The sequence below is a fragment of the Cydia pomonella genome, chromosome 27 (assembly GCF_033807575.1).
Source record: "Cydia pomonella isolate Wapato2018A chromosome 27, ilCydPomo1, whole genome shotgun sequence".
NCBI classification, from domain to species: Eukaryota; Metazoa; Arthropoda; class Insecta; order Lepidoptera; family Tortricidae; genus Cydia; species Cydia pomonella.
This window is the reverse complement of record NC_084729.1, coordinates 4,373,805-4,392,335: the sequence shown is the minus strand read 5'-3', so window position 1 is coordinate 4,392,335 and position 18,531 is coordinate 4,373,805. Positions and strand designations below refer to the sequence as shown.

Here is an 18,531-nt window from a genome sequence, read left to right as displayed (position 1 = left end):
CATTTATAACAGAAGAGTCGCTGCCTCGGTAAGTTGCAATCTCTAAATCTGTGGCCCGGACTCCTGCAATTCCAGCACTTTGACTGCACAGATCTACTGACAATTTTATTGTCTATGGCTGCTACCTCCTTGTTCTCCTGATGCATGGGACTTAAGGTACCCTTGTATGCTAAATCACGCTCCAAAGACAAGTTGTCCGTGGTTGGCTCCCTGAACCCTTCACAACGAATCTTGGTCTGTTCAATCACCCTTAGTACCGACGTCAATTCTGCCACGGAGTCAAAGGCGTCACGGCAAATTTCCTTCTGGTAGTAAGGTTGCAGGTTCTTCCTTAGAATTACCAATTTTTGTGATTCTGTAAGCGGCATGGGTAAACGGTTAAACATATTCTGCATGATCGATAAGTATATGACAACCCTCTCCTGCTTACTCTGCGTTCGTCTCTTAATTTCCTCCAAGAGCTCATCCTGATAATTTGGTGCCTGGAAAGTATCAACCAGGAGGTCCACTAGCTCCGACCAATTAGAAACCACGCCCCTATTAGCTCTAAACCATATGAGAGCCTCATCTTCAAACAGATCTATGGCATAACGAAATAAATCATCATCGTCCGCATTACGAGCCTCCTTGAGCTCCGCAACCCTCTCCAGAAATGCATTGATGCTCACAGTATCCCTACCGCTAAACTTGACCCCCCAATCTTTAATTGGAACTAACTTCCTCCTTTGACATTCCGGATCCCATGTCGACGACCTCTGTAAACCCTGCGAAACCGAAGGAACCTTCGGAATTTCGCCCCGAGTTTCTGATTGTATTTCCTTATGGTTATGGCCCCTCTCAAGGCTAGCACGACTTGCTATAGCTGCCGGTGCAGAGCAAGGTGCAGTGCCCGGAGCCGCTGCGTCACCCACGCGGTGTTGATGGCCTCCAATTATTTTTGAACCCGCTTTGCTAGAAGTCTGCGCTATAGATAAACTTCCTAATATCTTCAACCCTTCCTCCCCCAATGTTCTGTGTAACATGGCCTTGTCCTGCTCCGAGATGGCGGCCTCGTCCTCTGCCTCCTCCTCCTTCACCCCCTCTAATGACACCATAGCTTCATCAATATCCTCGAGCAATGCCAAGTGCCTTTCCGTGTCAGCTTCAGCTAACGGTACAATCAATTTTGCGCGGTAAGCCAGATGTGTCAACCGAGTTTGTAACCGCCTGATCAGTGCAACGTCTGGACTGACTGACAATTCCGAAATAAGTGCTACTAAGGATGACAATTTGTTCCTGCAAAAGAGAATTTCCTTACCCGGATCTTCCACACATCTAGCGGGAACTTTTATAGAGGTAGAGGATTCCCCGGATGCCTCCCGTTTTAACATAGCCCGCAGAAATTTACGCATAGTCGCCACAGTTTCACAATCCGAGACACCCCGGCATGCCAACTCAAACTCCAGCTCATCTTTATGCAAGGCGTTAACGTCCATTATCTTTGAACTCTAATTTACAAAACTTAAACAGACTTCTGTTGTCAACTGTCACCACGGACTGATCTAAACCACCGAATACCTGTTAGGCGCCAATGTAATGGTTTGGCCTTAAAAAAATACTTACCGAAGGTATTTTGGTCATGAATGTCTTGACAGTTCTCACGGGGACGCCTGTATTCTCATCCTGCATCTTCTCAATAATGCCCTCCATCTGTAATTCAAAAAGTTTTTAATAATATTGCATTGTCAATATTGTCATACTAATTACATATGTTTGCACATTTTCAGCTTCACTGGAAACCGGGAAGTGGGTCAAATTTTACTTGCAAGATTTGACCTGGACACACATACATATACAATAAATTAGCATTATACTCTGTATCTATAGGTATTTAAATAAAAGTAAACAAAAGCTACCCTCAAATGGCTCCTTTAGCCAGTTGAGGGTAGATGAAAACATAATATGATCAAATAATGTAGGTTAAAGTCAGGGCGTTCAGTGACAGATCCAGGTTTTGTATTTGGTTGGTTAACCAATAAATTTTATAACTACCCGAAAACGTACAAATTGTTTGTTTACTTCTTTTTGAAATACCTAAAGATACAGAGATAGTTCACTGTCAAAGACATGTTTACATCTTTCGCTTATCTTTTTTTTAATGATATAGGATTCAAAGGAGCAAACGAATCGCCAGATGGTAAGCAATCCCCGTCGCCCATGGATACCTGCAACACCAGAGGGTTTACAAGTGCGTTGCCGTTAAGATGGGTGTAAGCTCTTTTCATGAAGGGCCGGAAATCTGCCGGAATAGCGCAGGCGACAGTTCATTCCGCAGTTTAACTGTGCGAGGCAGGAAAGGAAGTTTCTATACTCTGTATTTAAATAAAAGTAAACGATTTGGACATTTTCGGGTAGTTACAATATTTATTGGTTAACCAACCAAATACAAAACTGACTGGATCTGTGACTGAACGACCTGACTTAACCCTACATTAATTGATCATGATCATGTAATGTTTTTCTCTACCCTAACAGGCTTAAGAAGCCATTTGAGGGTAGGTTTTGTTTGTTTTTATTTAAATACCTACAGATACAGAATATAGAGAAACCTAATATAAGAAATGTCATGCGTACCTTCTTGTAAATGAGGTAATTCGGAGACTCCTCCGGCGACGGGATGGTGGACATGAGCGCTTGCACACTCGGAGGTATCTTCGGCACTATGTCCTTTTTGTCCTTATCCTTTTCCTTGTCTTCTTTCACGCATTTTGAGTTGTCTCTGAAATTCGATTTAAAAAAAATAGTGCAGGGTTAATGTAAAGTTCTAATGTCTTAGAAGTTTTCTTCTAGGAAAGCTTGTGTCTATGGCAGGGGTTTTTCAATCATTTTTGTATCAAGTATCTCTTTTTAGGGTTTTGTACTAAAAAAAAGGTAAAAAGAAACCAAACTCTGCTGTCCGTCCGTCACATCACTAAATATCTTAATAACTATTTTTTATAATGGTTGAAGTTTTCTGGTTATAAGAGGTTTTTGCATTTGGTCCAAATATTGGTTCCATTGTGTAGCAGTCAGAGGACTTGCTATCTTAACTTTGTCCAGAAGCATTGGAATTTCTATTAGAAATATTATTAGTCTAGTTCTAAACTCTAATGATATACAATGGGTGAATCAACTTTTTCTCGTCACTCAATGCCATGGTTACTTTCTCCTGGGTCACTCCTTGAATCCTAGTTTTCTGGCATCCATTTTTGTGGTAGTTCTAGGCTCTTTCTATAATGGGTCACCTACCAAGCATATTAGTAAACCATGGTATAACAGTTCTACCAAACTGTGTCACTATTGTCTCTTGGATGATGGGACAAAATAACAACAAGAAATAGTTGTTGATCCACCATTCCACCCATATACACAATTAATTTACATAAAATAATAAAAAAAAGATAATTAGTATAATTACCCATAGTTTGAACTATTCAAGCCCATGCCGCTATAAGCCCTGAATATTAATAATTACAAACCAACCAAAAACTACTGCTATTTATGCAAATTGATGACACATCCAGTGGAGTTCTTATTAGAGTTTCCTGTTTCTATTAAGGAATTGAAAACATTTATAGTCAGTGATTTTTTTTTACTATGACAGTTAGAGGAAATCACAATCTATAATATTTATAGGGAAATTGTCATAAAAAAATATTAAAAAATCATTTATTTCAGACCTTGGTCCATATAAGTAAGTAAGTAAATATTCTTTATTGCACCACAAAGAAAACAAATTCAAAAACAGATTTACAATGTAAAGAAAGGTAGCAACAGGCGGTCTTATCGCTGTAAGCGATCTCTTCCAGACAACCTTAGGGTAGCAGGATATAAAGAACAATAAGTTTTTAGAACAGGTAGTGCACGAATGAATTAGAGGAATAGGAAAATTACACATACATTAAGCAGACAGTACATACAGTACATTTACAAATAATATAGTAATTAACTTAATTTCTTAAGGACACTAAAAATTATGTTATTATTATACTGAAGTTAGCTTAAAATTGCATGAAATTTAAAATTAAATGATGTTTAACTGGAGCTAGGCACATACACCAGTAATAACTACATACACTCATGTGAGTCATGTGTATGTAGCTACCACTGAGTGTACCCTGGTCCAGTGCACAAGAAGCCGACTGTCCAGCCTGTCAGCTATAACTGCCAGACTGTTGCGGCTGTCCCACAGGTGTCGCAGTTCTCATAGTAAACAAATGAAAATTATAAATTAATAATTCTTTATTTGTATTTGTTTAGTTTAGTAATCATAATTTATTAGGTATATAGATTTTTTGTTTGATTTTTAGAAGAGAGGCATATGCTCAGCAGTGGGTGATAAAGGGCTGATATGTATGATGATGATGATAGAGATTTTGAGCACTATGTTTTGCCAGTTGGCATACAAAAATCATAGAAAACAGAAAGATTAAAATTGTATATAAATTTATGTTAGTAGATAAATTAATTAAAATAACTACAATAGTAGTTACTCAATTGGAAGCTCTGATGGCCTAGCGGTAAGAGCGTGCGACTTGCAATCCAGAGGTCGCGGGTTAAAACTTCTCGTACCAATGAGTTTTACGGAACTTATGTACGAAATATCATTTGATATTTCCCAGTCACTTTTCGGTGAACGAAAACATTGTGAGGAAACCGGATTAATCCCAACAAAGCCTAGTTTACCCACTGGGTTGGAAGGTCCGATAGCAGTCGCTTTCGTAAAAACTAGTGCCTATGCCAAATTTTGGGATTAGTTGTCAAGAGGACCCCAGGCTCCATGGCAAAATGCCGGGACAACACGAGGAAGAAGAATAGTAGTTACCCAATTGAGCGACTATCTGATCCCTACTTCACTATCACCTTCCTAAAGAGGAAGCCTGCTAGTGTCCATCTAATTTCTGAACCTTGGCTAGCCAGTGTGGAAGCACCAACTAAAACGTCAAATTCCTATAAAAATATGATGATTATAGTGGGGCTGCAACAATTTATCACTACCTACCTACTCAGCGCAGGGTATGTATAGACGGACTCTTAAATGCTTGATACACATTACTTAATTCACTCGTCCTAACTAGGATATCCTTAAAATTCGTTTTTAGTTAGTGCAATCAAACTACACTTACTAGATTACCTGCTTACTGTCATTTAGGATGCTGTACTAAATAAGTGTATCCAGCACTTTAGCCTGCTAATTATTATAAAAATAATAAAAAACAACTGCCTGAATTAATAAAAAAATTGTTATGGCAGGTGTCCGGACGTCTTTGCAATAGCCCAGTCTCATTGTACTCCCAAACTTTAATCCATAGACCGTTATACTGTTCTGTTCACTTTTACTACAATAGTCCCACTGCCTGTTGCAACCGGTTCATAGGTGTCTATTGTTGCGCCTGTGAACAGGTTCCAGCAGGCGTTCTACATGACATTAAAGCTCTCCAAAGGGCTTCTACGTGTTGGAACTATATCCCCACGCAAGCCTATCAAAACCCGGGATTTATAGGCCCGTGAAATCCAAGGAGATACAATAAAAAACATAAAGTTAGTAACTAACCTGGACGGGCCCTGCTGACAGGCCTTCTGTGCCTTCTCCGAAGAGTTCATCGTAACCATTTTAATTTAATAATCACTCTTTCACACCTGACTCAAAATCACACATTTGTAAATAACACGAAATTTATCATTTTGGGTGCCTAATGTGATATATTTGAAACACTCACGAGTAGTTTGCTATAACACGACTATTTATAACATATTTTTATATCTATAATTATTTAAATATACATTTTGACTAGTTTAACTAGGAGGAAGCTCTATTTTGTTTAAGATTTAATTTGAGTACAATTTAAAAAGCACTGGTACCAATAAACAATAACTTTGACACATTTTGAACTTATTTAACGATCTAAGCATTTCTTTTTATTGAAAATACTGTAGAATAAAAGATTTTTATCGAGTAAAAAATATTTATACGAAGATTTTGTTTTCAGTTTATTGTACAGATTCCAAACACTACGCCGCACTTGCACTATTTAATATATCGTGCACAACAATAAACAACATGTTTTATTCATGAAATGTAAATAAAAACACCGACTAGTAAAATTTTATCATTTTTAAAATAAAGAACCAAATGTCATCCGTTCGCCATTTATCTATTTTTCAATGTTCCTTTTTGAAAAGAGATAGAAACAAACGATGGTGCAGTTAGAAAGAAAGAGATAGCGGATATTTCCGAGTATAACCCTACTAATCTGACATGTAATTATTCCTTCTGTGGCAGCAGGACAATGTATCAACTTCTGAATTTGGTCGATTGTAAAGCTAGAAATCTAGAGCGCATGTGTTTACGAGTGTATTGAACGCCTTATTTAGTGCTATTTTTAGGCGAACAGAATACAAATAAGAAATCCTTGAAGCATTAAAAATAACTACCAGTAATTACCAAAAGTAATAATTGTAAAAAGAATAAATTGATTACATAAAAAGTTCCGTTACATTTAAATGTTTTTCGCGCCAAAACTTTTAGATTTGTACCGACAGATGGCTGTAACAGTGATCATTTAATGAACGGTAACATGTTTCTCTGGGTGTCTGGTTGCATCGCATCATTAGCCATTAGTCTATAAAATATAGAGAACATGGATTAAACGGAACAGTTCTTTGACTAGTTGAATCTTCTTAAAATGATTAGATGGCGCTACGTTAACAAACTCTTTAGTCAGTTTCACTATGATGTCACTACTCAGCACTAGATGGCACTGCAGGCAAAATGTGTAATGTGTAATCTACCGGAAAAGCTGTTATCAGTAAGAAGAGCAATTTATGGACTGATAAAAATGTTTGCATGGTCTCATAAGCTGAAACTTATTTTCAGTTGATGCACTTTCAATCTCAGATTTAGTTGTTTTTTGTAACCAGTTTTTTATTGGAACATATGTAAAGAGTATGTATATGTTAACGGTACCAATTATGGGGCATTTAGAGTATTTGGAGTATTTTTGATTTCACTGACATCTGTAAGATTTCTACCGTTTTACGCATTAAAAGTTGAATGTCCTATTCGTCCTTTATGTTTTCTGTTTATTAAATTCAAGCCCAGTTGGATGTTAAAGTCAAAGAAGAAACGCTCAGTTGAAAACTAGGCAAGTCAGTTATGAGCACATATGAAAGAGAAGACGAAGCGAATGCAGCTTTGTACACAACGATGAACAAAGGTAAAAAGAAGAACTATGGCAAACAGAATCTCCAAGTATTTACAACCCCTAGTCTATTACTATAGTCCGTTTTTAGGGTTCCGTACCAAAAAGGTACAAAAGGAACCCTTATGGTGTGACTCTGCCTGTCCGTCCATCTGCCACATCGCTAAATATCTCGAGAACCACTTAAGCTATTGATTCGAAATTTGGAATAGTTATGAACAACATTAACACATTGAAATTATTATTTTGTTATTTTATTTTTATTAAGTATGGAAAATGCCCAATATGAAGAGGGGGCAAAATTTTAAAGTCTAGTGACTAGGTCAAGTGGGGTATCATTTGAAAGAGCTCAAATTGTACATTCCAAAACCTTTTTCTTTACATAGAGAAAAAAAATGATTTATGTTATGAAAGAAAATGTGAAAAAAATACCGTTCCCGCCCTTATTTCCGAAGTTTGACGACGAAAAATTAAGATTTTTTTTTACATAATATTAACATTACTATAAATTTACTATTATTACTTATTCTGTGCTGTCGCCATCAAATATATCGGAGCGGCCTAGGTGCTCACAAATATCTGAACACGCCTCTCTTGTCAAGGCGTTAGAGTACGTGTTCAGATATTTTTGCGCACCTCGGCCGTTCCAATATTAATATATTAAATATATATATATTATATACAACGTGTCCCAAAACTCAACGATAAGCCGGCACCAGAGGATGGAGCTGCTTATGATTAGTCGAGAAAAAATAAGGAAAAAAATATATCTCAATTATTTTAGAAATTACAGAAAAAAAATGAAATTCATTGAAAATCGACATCCCTAATGGTATTTTTAACGACCATGTCTACAAATATTCAAATATTACTGTTTTTTATTTTGTTTTTGGAAACTTCAGTAGCCCTGCTATCTAACACAGTTCTTAAAAATACCAAAATACATGTAGTTTTTACACAAAAAATAATCAAAATTCATTTTGTCCCTACAATTTTGAAAGATTGTTTCTTACAGTCCACTTTCAATCATCATGGTGTAAAAAAATAGTATCGACACCACTATGGCAATTATTTTCAAAAGTTGACGCAACTAACCAAGATTCCAAAATGGTATAATACTTTGGAAACCTAGTCACAACAAAAAACAACGAATTTTTAAACAAGAACCGACATTTTTAAATGTTGATATTAATCACTTTTAATTTAATTTAATTTAATTTATTTATTTCATAAGACAACAATGGTCCATAATGGTTAGTAACATTTAAGGTTTAAGCTAAGTGTTAGTACAACAAATACTTTTGAAAAGGGTTGTTGTTGCAAGTTTTAAAATTTCAATGGAAAATGTGGGTAGTTAATACAATTTTCAAGTCAGTACACTCTGATCCTTTGTTCGCTGTGCACCGTTCCGTATTAATTGATGTGGGTCTCATACTAACAACTCTTGGCTTTGCTTTTTGGACTGGTGATCTGCAAACTGTACTGACCTGGTATTATTTTGGACTGTGATTGTGTTTTGTGTATTGGACTTTTTCCGTATTCTGGATTGTTTAGCGTTTATCATGCCGCTACCGTACACACCGTTGGAATACGCTAATATGCATCTCATTTATGGAGAATGCCGATGCAATGCTAACGCTGCCAGCAGATTGTATCGAGAAAGGTACCCAAATGTTCAAAGACATCCGGATTATCGAGTGTTTATTAATGTACATCAAGCCTTTGCGGAAGGTCGTTTACCATTTGACAGGAGACACACTGGAAGACCTAGATTGGAACGCGATGAAGAAGTTCTCAATGAAATAGAAAACGATTCAACTACCTCGGTACGTGCCATAGAACTAGCTACGGGAATACCAAAAAGTTCTGCACATCGAATTCTAAAACGTCACAGACTTCACCCATATCACTACAGGCGTGTGCAGACGTTACTACCGCGGGACTATCCACATCGGGTCGCATTTTGCCGTGCGATGCTGCAAAAGCACAGGGAAGATCCCCAATTCTTAGACAAAGTTCTATGGTCGGATGAATCAACCTGCAAGAAAGATGGCTATTCAAATCTACACAACTTACATAGTTGGAGCAATGAAAATCCGCACTTGATGAGAGAAGACAAATCTCAGTATCAATTCAAGGTTAACTTATGGACGGGCATCTTAAATGGAAATGTAATTGGACCCTTTGAGTTACAAGGAAACCTTAATGGTGATGGCTATTTGACCTTTTTACAAAACGACTTGCCTGAATTATTAGAAGACGTGCCTTTACGTGATTTACAAAACATGTGGTTTCAAAATGATGGTTGCCCAGCTCACTATGCCCGTGCAGTGCGAGAATACTTAAACCAAGAGTATCCAGGGCGTTGGATCGGGCGACTTGGTCCTATCTTGTGGCCACCCCGTTCGCCCGACCTGAACCCCCTGGACTTCTTCTACTGGGGCTGTCTTAAAGACAAAATCTACTCAAAACCCATAGCAACATTGGACGAGCTTCGCCAAAAAATCACACAAGCTGCGGATCATATCAATGGTAGAAGATATGCACGACGGATAAAACGATCATTTCTAAGGCGATGTCATGTCTGTATTAATGCCTGTGGCAGGCAATTTGAACATTTACTGTAGTATTAATAATGTAGTAAATGAATTTAAAAAAAAGGAAAAAAAATTGTACCATTTCTTTGCATTTATTCAACATTTTTCAACAACAAAAATCCTTTTTTGGGTACAGTAAAAGTGATTACCGCCAACATTAAATAATGTCGATTCTTGTTTAAAAATTCGTTGTTTTTTTTTGTGACTAGGTTTCCCAAAGTATTATACCATTTTGAAATCTTGGTTAGTTGCGTCAACTTTTGAAAATAATTGCCATAGTGGTGTCGATACTATTTTTTTACACCATGATGATTGAAAGTGGACTGTAAGAAAAAATCTTTCAAAATTGTAGGGACAAAATGAATTTTGATTATTTTTTGTGTAAAAACTACATGTATTATGGTATTTTTAAGAACTGTGTTAAATAGCAGGGCTACTTAAGTTTCCAAAAACAAAAAAAAAACAGTAATATTTGAATATTTGTGACATGGTCGTTAAAAATACCATTACGGATGTCGATTTTCGATGAATTTCATTTTTTTTCTGTAATTTCTAAAATAATTGAGATATATTTTTTTCCTTATTTTTTCTCGACTAATCATAAGCAGCTCCATCCTCTGGTGCCGGCTTATCGTTGAGTTTTGGGACACGTTGTATATAGTAATCTACAAAATGGGTTCTGAAGTTATTTTATTTAATATTTTTTTATTTTTATTTATTTATTTAATATTTTAATATATATATATACAGCATTACAGTCGAGACCAAAGCACTGTACAATTCAGATTATATGATAGGATTACATACTAGGAAAAACAGATCACAATCATCTTTCGTCCATCACCTCGCAATACCGCAGACACATCTGATTCACAGCCCAACAAACATTATACCGTCAGTTACAGGCTTCTTTAAAACTTTAATCTTTTGAACGGCGTTATAATAATCTCAGTTATAGCTTGGAACGTTATAGAGGAGTTAAGAAATAAATTCCACTCCAACAGTGGTTCTAGAGCTACAATGGATGATGTTATGCAGAATTGAGAGTAATAATAGTGTTAATTACAGCTACTGGAGTCAAGCTTTATAGCTTTAACCTGTTTGTAACACTTAAATCTTTACAACAGCGCCCGCTGACACTTACTGATGTTTATTGTTACTTAATGGTTACTGTGAAGTATCTTATATATCTTTAGGTGTTGTGATAACTTTAAGCTGCAGGCATGGGTTGCATAAAAGAGTTAGTCAAGTGTGTCGTAACACCAGATACTAAAAGCGTTGCATAACTCTCTTATGAAGTTTCAAGCTTTAACGTAAGTTTTGCTTATGCTAATTGTGTTAGCCGAGTACCTTTTTGAAGGCTTTCTACAGGCAATGGTGTAATGATTAATTCTATCAGGTTTAAAAATGCTTAGCCGGTTGTATTGTCTTCTATATAGTTAAACGCTTTGTTTGAGTCTATTATTACACTCTTATGTATACTAAAGACTGCACAATACTCTCGACTAAAGATGCTGTATCTCAAAAAGTGTAAATGATGCGTTAAGGGAGAGCTAAAGCTGTAATAGCAAGTTCGCCATTGTTTTAGTAAAGTAACCTAAAAATGTACTTGTTTGATCAATATTTATGTACAAAATACTCCATTAATAATTTTTATTTTATCATTCTATCGATGCCACGTAACTTTACTTGCCAATGGCCGACAAAAAGAACAAGTTGCTGATAAAACTTTAAGGCGTCTATTTTATTAAGCATAAGTTTTACTTTAAATCTTTAATTAATCCGGAGCGCATTAAAATTAAGATGGAAAACATGGTATACACTTACCGTAAAATCGCAGGCGCAGCACTTTTTCACTTTTCACACGATAAAACTTCTTCTTCCTAATAAAAACTTGCGAGCAGATCGCCATTAAATGTTGCTGTGATAAGTTTTATTATCTTTGTATCATTTATTTTATAAGTTTGATCGTTTTGGATTTCTTTGAAGCTAATACATAAAAACAGTACAAAAAGAGTTCTCAAAAAGCGGTCACATATTTAATTGAGAATGTTTTAGATATCTAGTACGCGTTAAATCGTTAACCCACTCTCTCTTATAGGTTTAACAAGTTTAAAATTCTTAACTGAGGGTTGTCTCACACCTATTGTGTTAGCTAATGATTCTATGAGAACGTAGAACCGGCTAAAGTAATAGCTGAGGGTGAATTAACTCCCTTCTAAGTACTTCTAACCCTTAAGTAACACTGTTGTATATGCTTCCTGACACCTTTACCTGTAAAAAGTGGGGCCTGATTCGTGGTTATAAGGGTGTTATAGAGTCCTCTACCAACCTACTACAGGTATTCTTAACACTCTTAATTCTCAAATGAGAGCATTATAACAGTGATATGTAGGCTATTTTGACGCTGTCATGTTAGTTGGGAGCCGTCCATCGACTTGCAAACATATCACAATCTGGTGCCCATGACAGAAGGGAGTTCAGCAGCCTTAGAGCCCGCACAGCAGGCGAGTTTTTATGTGCTACAGTGCGTGTAATTGGGACGGCCAAAAGCTTGTGACTTCGCGGTCGCAGGAGATTTTTGGGCACAAATGGAATAGCGAGTCTAACAGTTCGTCCTACCAGTTCAGGACAGTCTGTCTCGCCACGTAAAACTCCACATGCTGTCACCAGGAGATTGTAATTGCGTCTGATTGCAAGGGAATTAAAACCTAATGATCCTAATAAGTACTTGGTCGGATATAAGAATGGATAGTAAGTATATAGCTTGTTAGTGATAGTAAGTTATCATATCTCTGCCTCTCCCTAGGCGACGGATATCAAGAAAAAAATATTTTGTTCCTGCTAGTTCCTACCTAAGTCTACGGTCCGACATTAGGCGACGTATCCGTGGAAATAGATTTCTTGCCTTTTTTTTTTGTTGACACAATCAAAATCGTTGCCAACTCGGTCTAACTCTATCATAGTTCATAAATCGAATTTTCGTATTTCTATAATAGTCCGTTTTTTTAGCATTAGGAAAAAGGTAAGCGAATTTGACGTGTCTTTTTATTGAAAAACGCGTTTGAAAAATAATTCACGGCAAATGTGTAACAATTATTAATTAAATATGATCATTTACATTATTTTGCTTTCATAAGTAATAGTTACTGATTTTTAAAAAGCATTTTTCAATAAAAAGACATTTCAAGATTGTTTATCTTTATTATTGCAAAAAAACGAACTATAGGTACAAGTACGCGGGGAATTACAAGGTCAAAGTTGTAAATATTCGGGATACAAAAATAGTGCTTATTATGCATTTGCGTCTGTGGAATAAAAGCCGAGAATGCAGTTTCCTGGTGGCGCAGGCGGCCTCGGTTTTGAAAGTGAATGACCTTACCTTAGTAAAGTTATGCTTTTATTTTACAATTCAATGTTGCCTTACCATTAATCGGTGAGTTTTAGGGTTCCTTTATATATATACTATGGTTTGGTCCTTACAAAATGTTACTTGCAGTAATCGGTTATAAAATGGTACAGTCGTGTTTGAAAATATCGTTACGAAAAATGTGCCAAAATACGTATACACTACGTTAACATATGGGCAATAAAGTCTTGCAACGCGTATGTATCTAAAATTTTATTATATTCACTATATTGTACTGATAGTAAACGAAGTTTGGATAATCTAGACCCTGTTTTCATAAAAAAAATAACGTGTTTATATTTTTTTTATATTAATAAGAATAATACCTTATAAAAATGGTTGTTAGCTTACGTTTACATGATCCTTTCCTTATTATGTCAAATTACGTATCGGTTATGTTGAAATCAGAATTTATACAGGACTCACATGCGAGTCACTGGCCCTGCGGAACTATTTGAGCATGACCCATATGCTGAGTCGCTGCCGTCGCTGGCCCTGAATAGGTTAACGGATATTCTGGCGCCTGTTTCACCAACTTGACAATTGTCATCTGACAATTAAGATTTCTTGTACATTTCTAACGGCCTACCACTGACACAGTATTGCGTACTGAAAGATTTTTGTGAGGACTCTATTTAAAAAATACTTTTTTTTAATGGCTTAAGTAACATTAAATGTAGTATGAGTTTTTTCGGAAAACAGAAAGTTGAAAAAAGGTATTTTTTTTTGTATGAAACCTAAGAATAAATAGTAGCTTCTTTTAAGGAAACTAACGAGAACCTGGTTTCTAACCTTCAAGACTTTATTCTCCTACTTTTATAAAGTACAAAATATGCTACAAACGCTAAAACTTGCTTTTTATTATCTATATTACATCTTTTTATATAGCCCATACCATTTTGTGTCCCACTGCTGGACAAAAGCCTCCCCTTTCTTCCGCCACTCATCACGGACAGGTGCATGCTCCCGCCAGTCGCTGCAAAAAGTTTCGAGGTCATCCCATCAGGCCATCTCTTGTTTGTTCTGCCTCTAACTCTGCATGCATAGGTAGTATCGCATTATTATATAATTTTTCAGTTTTATTCACGTGTATGGATTAGGTCGCTACAACAGTGCTACCGACTCATACATGATAAGAAAATAATCGATTTTGAATTGCTTTCCGCTCAGATTTGATTTCATAATATCCGATTAACTTATCATTTATCAGAATCGGAATTCACAAATTGTTTTCTTACAGATCGAAATGATAAACGAGAGAGTGATATACGATACGCCTGAGGGCAAGCCAGGCCGTTTATTTATACGAGGCAGAGTCGGCAAAGGGTACAATTTATAATGATCTGAGGTACAATCTCTGTTCTTCAGTTCCTAAAATGTGTGCAATATTCTTAAGAGATGAAAGTATCTCTGTCTGATTTCGATTTTGTTAATATTTAGGATATAGGTACATAGAAAGTTCCTGATTTTTTTGGAACCCACTCCTTAGACCGAGGGAAAACCAAAAACTACGTGTGCGAAGCCGCGAACCAGCTCAACGGATCTCGATGAAATTTGATACACAAATACCTAGTTTATTAACTACATAACATAATTAGAGGATTAATATACCTACATATCTTATCATATAGTAATGTTAGTAAAGAAATAGTAGTAATAACATATCATAAATCAATGTTTTTACCAAAACGCGTGTTATTGTCGTAGTCAACATCAAGTAGCCAAATTTACCAATACTGCTACTTGACAATAGATGTCGTGACGAACGAAAACTCTAATGCTCAACAAATTTCAGCTAATATTATAATCAGATTAACCGGATCTCTATTTTCAACTCCTTTTGCTTTTAATGTTAGTGGTAAATTGTTTTGGCAACACATTTTTCGTCAGTCGCGACACTTGTGACATTTAGTGTCAAGTAGCCGTACTGATAAATCCACTACTTGACGTTAGATGTCGACTCCGAATTGACTCGCGTTTTAGTAGGAAAACTGAACACATAGTGTAAATTTATTCGATAGCGTGACGTGACGTACTCGTTTGCGTTAAGTCTCATTTTGTTTGGGATTTAGAAACAGCGCCACAGATTATATAATAGAGCGCGTCAAGCGGGACGTTATGGAGACTCAAAATCCCATACAAAATGAGACTTAACGCAAACGCGTACGTCACGTCTCGCTATCGAATAAATTTATAATTTATTTACTAGGGGTACTGATGTATGGATGGAGTTAACGCTCTTTCTTTACTTATATTTCTCTACGATTTTATCCCGGAATTCATCTGGTTTAAAAGGGATTTTAATTTGGAATGAAAGTAGGTACTAAAGGGGAGGGTTTGTGGGAGTAGGTACTGTAACTTAAAGTCACGGGCAGATACAAATTCTTAAATAGAATGCATTGCTTTGTCCACTATACGTTGGAAAGTTAAAGCTGCAGTCAAGGCTGAATGTTCGATGCAAATTGACCACTTACAAATTACAATCATTGCCAAGCAACAAGCATTCAGTTACAAAGTATTTCAAAGTCTAGACAGCGTTTCAAAATGCAAACAAACACGGTATTTTTCAAAGTCCTTTAATTTCAAAGGTGCATTCCTGTGCTGAAATTAAGTAAGTTTCAATTATTTCTCATAGAAACCGCGGTAGGTATTCTATTTGATTATTATTATTATATTAATCTGATAAGGCCCCTACGAGTGTATATTGCCTTAGGGCCTGTTTCACGCCTGTTTACATACTGTATACCTTGCTATCAAAAAGTAGCATTCGCTTCGATTGCGTGTTAGCGGCGTACCATTCACAGGCAGTTGCCTGGCTGCGCTATGGTATCCTATTATGGGGCCATAGCACACTTTTTGTGATGCAGAAAAATGCGTGAGAATCCTAGCCAATATCCACCAACCTCATAGCTGTAGACCTTATTATAAAAATCTGAAACTGTTAACCCGGGGAGGGTCTGTCTACATCATAGAAGTATATATTTGTCCACAAAAACAAACACCTTTTTAAAATTTGCCAAAACGCCAACAGTATTTAGAACTTCCGGAACCAAACCCTTCTTCTTCTTTAAGTGCCTTCTCCATCCCGGAGGTTGGCGACCTTATGTCTATATGCCATTCTATCTGAAGTCATGCCAATTAGTTTCTCTACCTATTACCGAGCTATTAAGATTTATAATACCTACTTAATCTTTCTGGTTTAACCCATTGGTTGACTGGTAGAGAATGCCTTAAGGCATTAAGTCCGCCATTTGTACCTTCATGTATTGTGCAATAAAGATTAAATAAATAAATAATAAAATTCCTGCTCATAACAAAAAATCACAAACATACTCTGTTTTTACAACAAATCTCAAAAGTAAGCTAGTTGAGAAATGTGACAATCCGAATCAAAAGGGACGTTATGGCGGTCGGCGCTAACGCCATTATTAGCGGCGCGCCGATACTAATGAGGTCCTACGGGACGTAAGCGCCTGTCGCCATAAGGTCACTTTTGAATTGATAACTAGTGATTGTGATATATGTCACAGAACATCTTTTAGTTAGTTTAACTGTTAAGAAACAAAGTAACCTCCATTAAATTTTATACATAAGTACAATAGTTGCCTTGTTAATTTTTAAATTGTGCCTGTTACCTCTATTATTATAATAGGGAGCGTGCATGAACTGTAGGAGGCAGCACAGGAGCCGTCAGATTTTTGGCGCGAGGCGTAAATGTGATGTTTATTGTTCCGATGTAGCCCACAAGATGGCAGAACCTACTATGCACAAAACAACACGTGACGTGTACATGTGCATGTTTAAGGTTCCGATTCAGGCCACAAGATGGCAGACCCTCCAACGCGCACGGTCCCTATAAAATAAGGGTGACAGCACTGACAGCTGGTAACTACAGTTACCAAAAGCAATTGAGTGGCTACTATTAATATTTATTTTAAGTCACGTTATGCTTGTTATTTGTATAAAACTTAAGTACAATACAATACAATTTCAATTTGTGTAGACACACTAGCCCCTTCCCACCTCACCGGAACCAGTAACAGTGCGGGTGCCGCGGCTAAAGGGGCCGAAAAGCTTAAAATACAAAAGTACAGGGGTCTCGGCCCCGAATAAATTTTCATGCCATTTGGGGTCGAGACGCTTGGCCCGTGGGGTCCTAATGCTCTACAACTTTTTAAAGAACTATCAAAAAGGCTGGTCGACTTCACAGGTGACCGAAGAGCTGGCAGCTTTCTCGGACAACGTATTAGCATCGCTATACAGCGGGGAAATGTTGCCAGCATCCTCGGCACCATGCCAAAGGGGCCAAATTTTTTAGACATATTTTAATTTTATTTAGTATTAGTTTTTAGTTTTAATTTAATTTAATAGATAAGTTAGTTTATTTTTATTGTGCCCGACATTTAATTACTTTTTAATAAATCTAATTGATAATTTTATATCTAATATCTATAATAATACAATGTAATTTTTTTATCTTTATATGTGTAGTATATGTATTATATTGTATTTTTACTACTTTTTTCTTTATTTTTATTTGCACCACCCGTTAACTTCGCTTCGTTCGCCATCTCACTATCTGAAGGTTGTCTGGAAGAGATCGCTGTTTAGCGATAAGTCCGCCTGTTGTTACCTACCAATGTGTATATTTTATCAATTTCTGTATCTGTTTTTATGTAGTGTGCAATAAAGAATTTTATTATTATTATTAATACAATTTATTTCACATGACTTTGATGTTCAATTTTATTTTTAGGTGTTAATCAGCTTGTACTGTATACAGACAAGCTGTAGATATTTGTTTAAAGTATGGTAAAAATTGTTTCCATTTATATACGATTTTTATTGTATTTAAAAAGTGCATTAGCTTCGTATTTTGATATGTAAATTAAGTAAACTATAGGTCTATTTACTGCTGCTTAATCTACTTACTGATTAATGTTATTGAATGACTGTTTGTTTCTTAATAGGTCAAAAAAAATCCTCTTTATTGCATAACACATATAATACATGGGTACCTTTATGTATTTGTTTTAGTTTTAATAATTTTTGCGACACCCTATCAGTCTCTCCTACTATATGGCTCTTTAAATTTTTGACATATGCGCGTAAAGTCCTAGAGCTATACCAAGCTCGGTAGGTCTCGCACTGCAGAGTTGCATATACTCTACTTTGTTACTGATCATAATTCAGTAGGTATAGCCGCCATGTACGCTGATAGTCTAAATTGATTTCAATAGGGTTGTTTCCATCTACAAATCTTAGGGCAGAATTGTATCCCAATAAATTATTTTGGATTATAGGA

The 18,531-nt window shown here is 36.3% G+C and overlaps 1 protein-coding gene and 1 long non-coding RNA gene across 2 annotated transcripts in view; one reads left to right on the top strand and one right to left on the bottom strand.

Annotated features, from left to right (window-relative positions):
* LOC133532422 (regulator of G-protein signaling 7) overlaps positions 1–6,531 on the bottom strand; it is a 37,974-nt gene extending 31,443 nt beyond the window's left edge. Inside the window, exons 1-3 of the mRNA XM_061871086.1 lie at positions 5,573–6,531; positions 2,614–2,758; positions 1,603–1,689 (exon numbers count right to left, since the gene is read on the bottom strand). Coding sequence (XP_061727070.1) covers positions 1,603–1,689; positions 2,614–2,758; positions 5,573–5,631 — 291 coding nt within the window. The 5' untranslated portion in view covers positions 5,632–6,531. The remainder of the gene's footprint in view (positions 1–1,602; positions 1,690–2,613; positions 2,759–5,572) is intronic.
* Positions 1–18,531, top strand: part of LOC133532444 (uncharacterized) — a 77,870-nt gene that overhangs the window by 33,695 nt on the left and 25,644 nt on the right. The window lies entirely within an intron of this gene.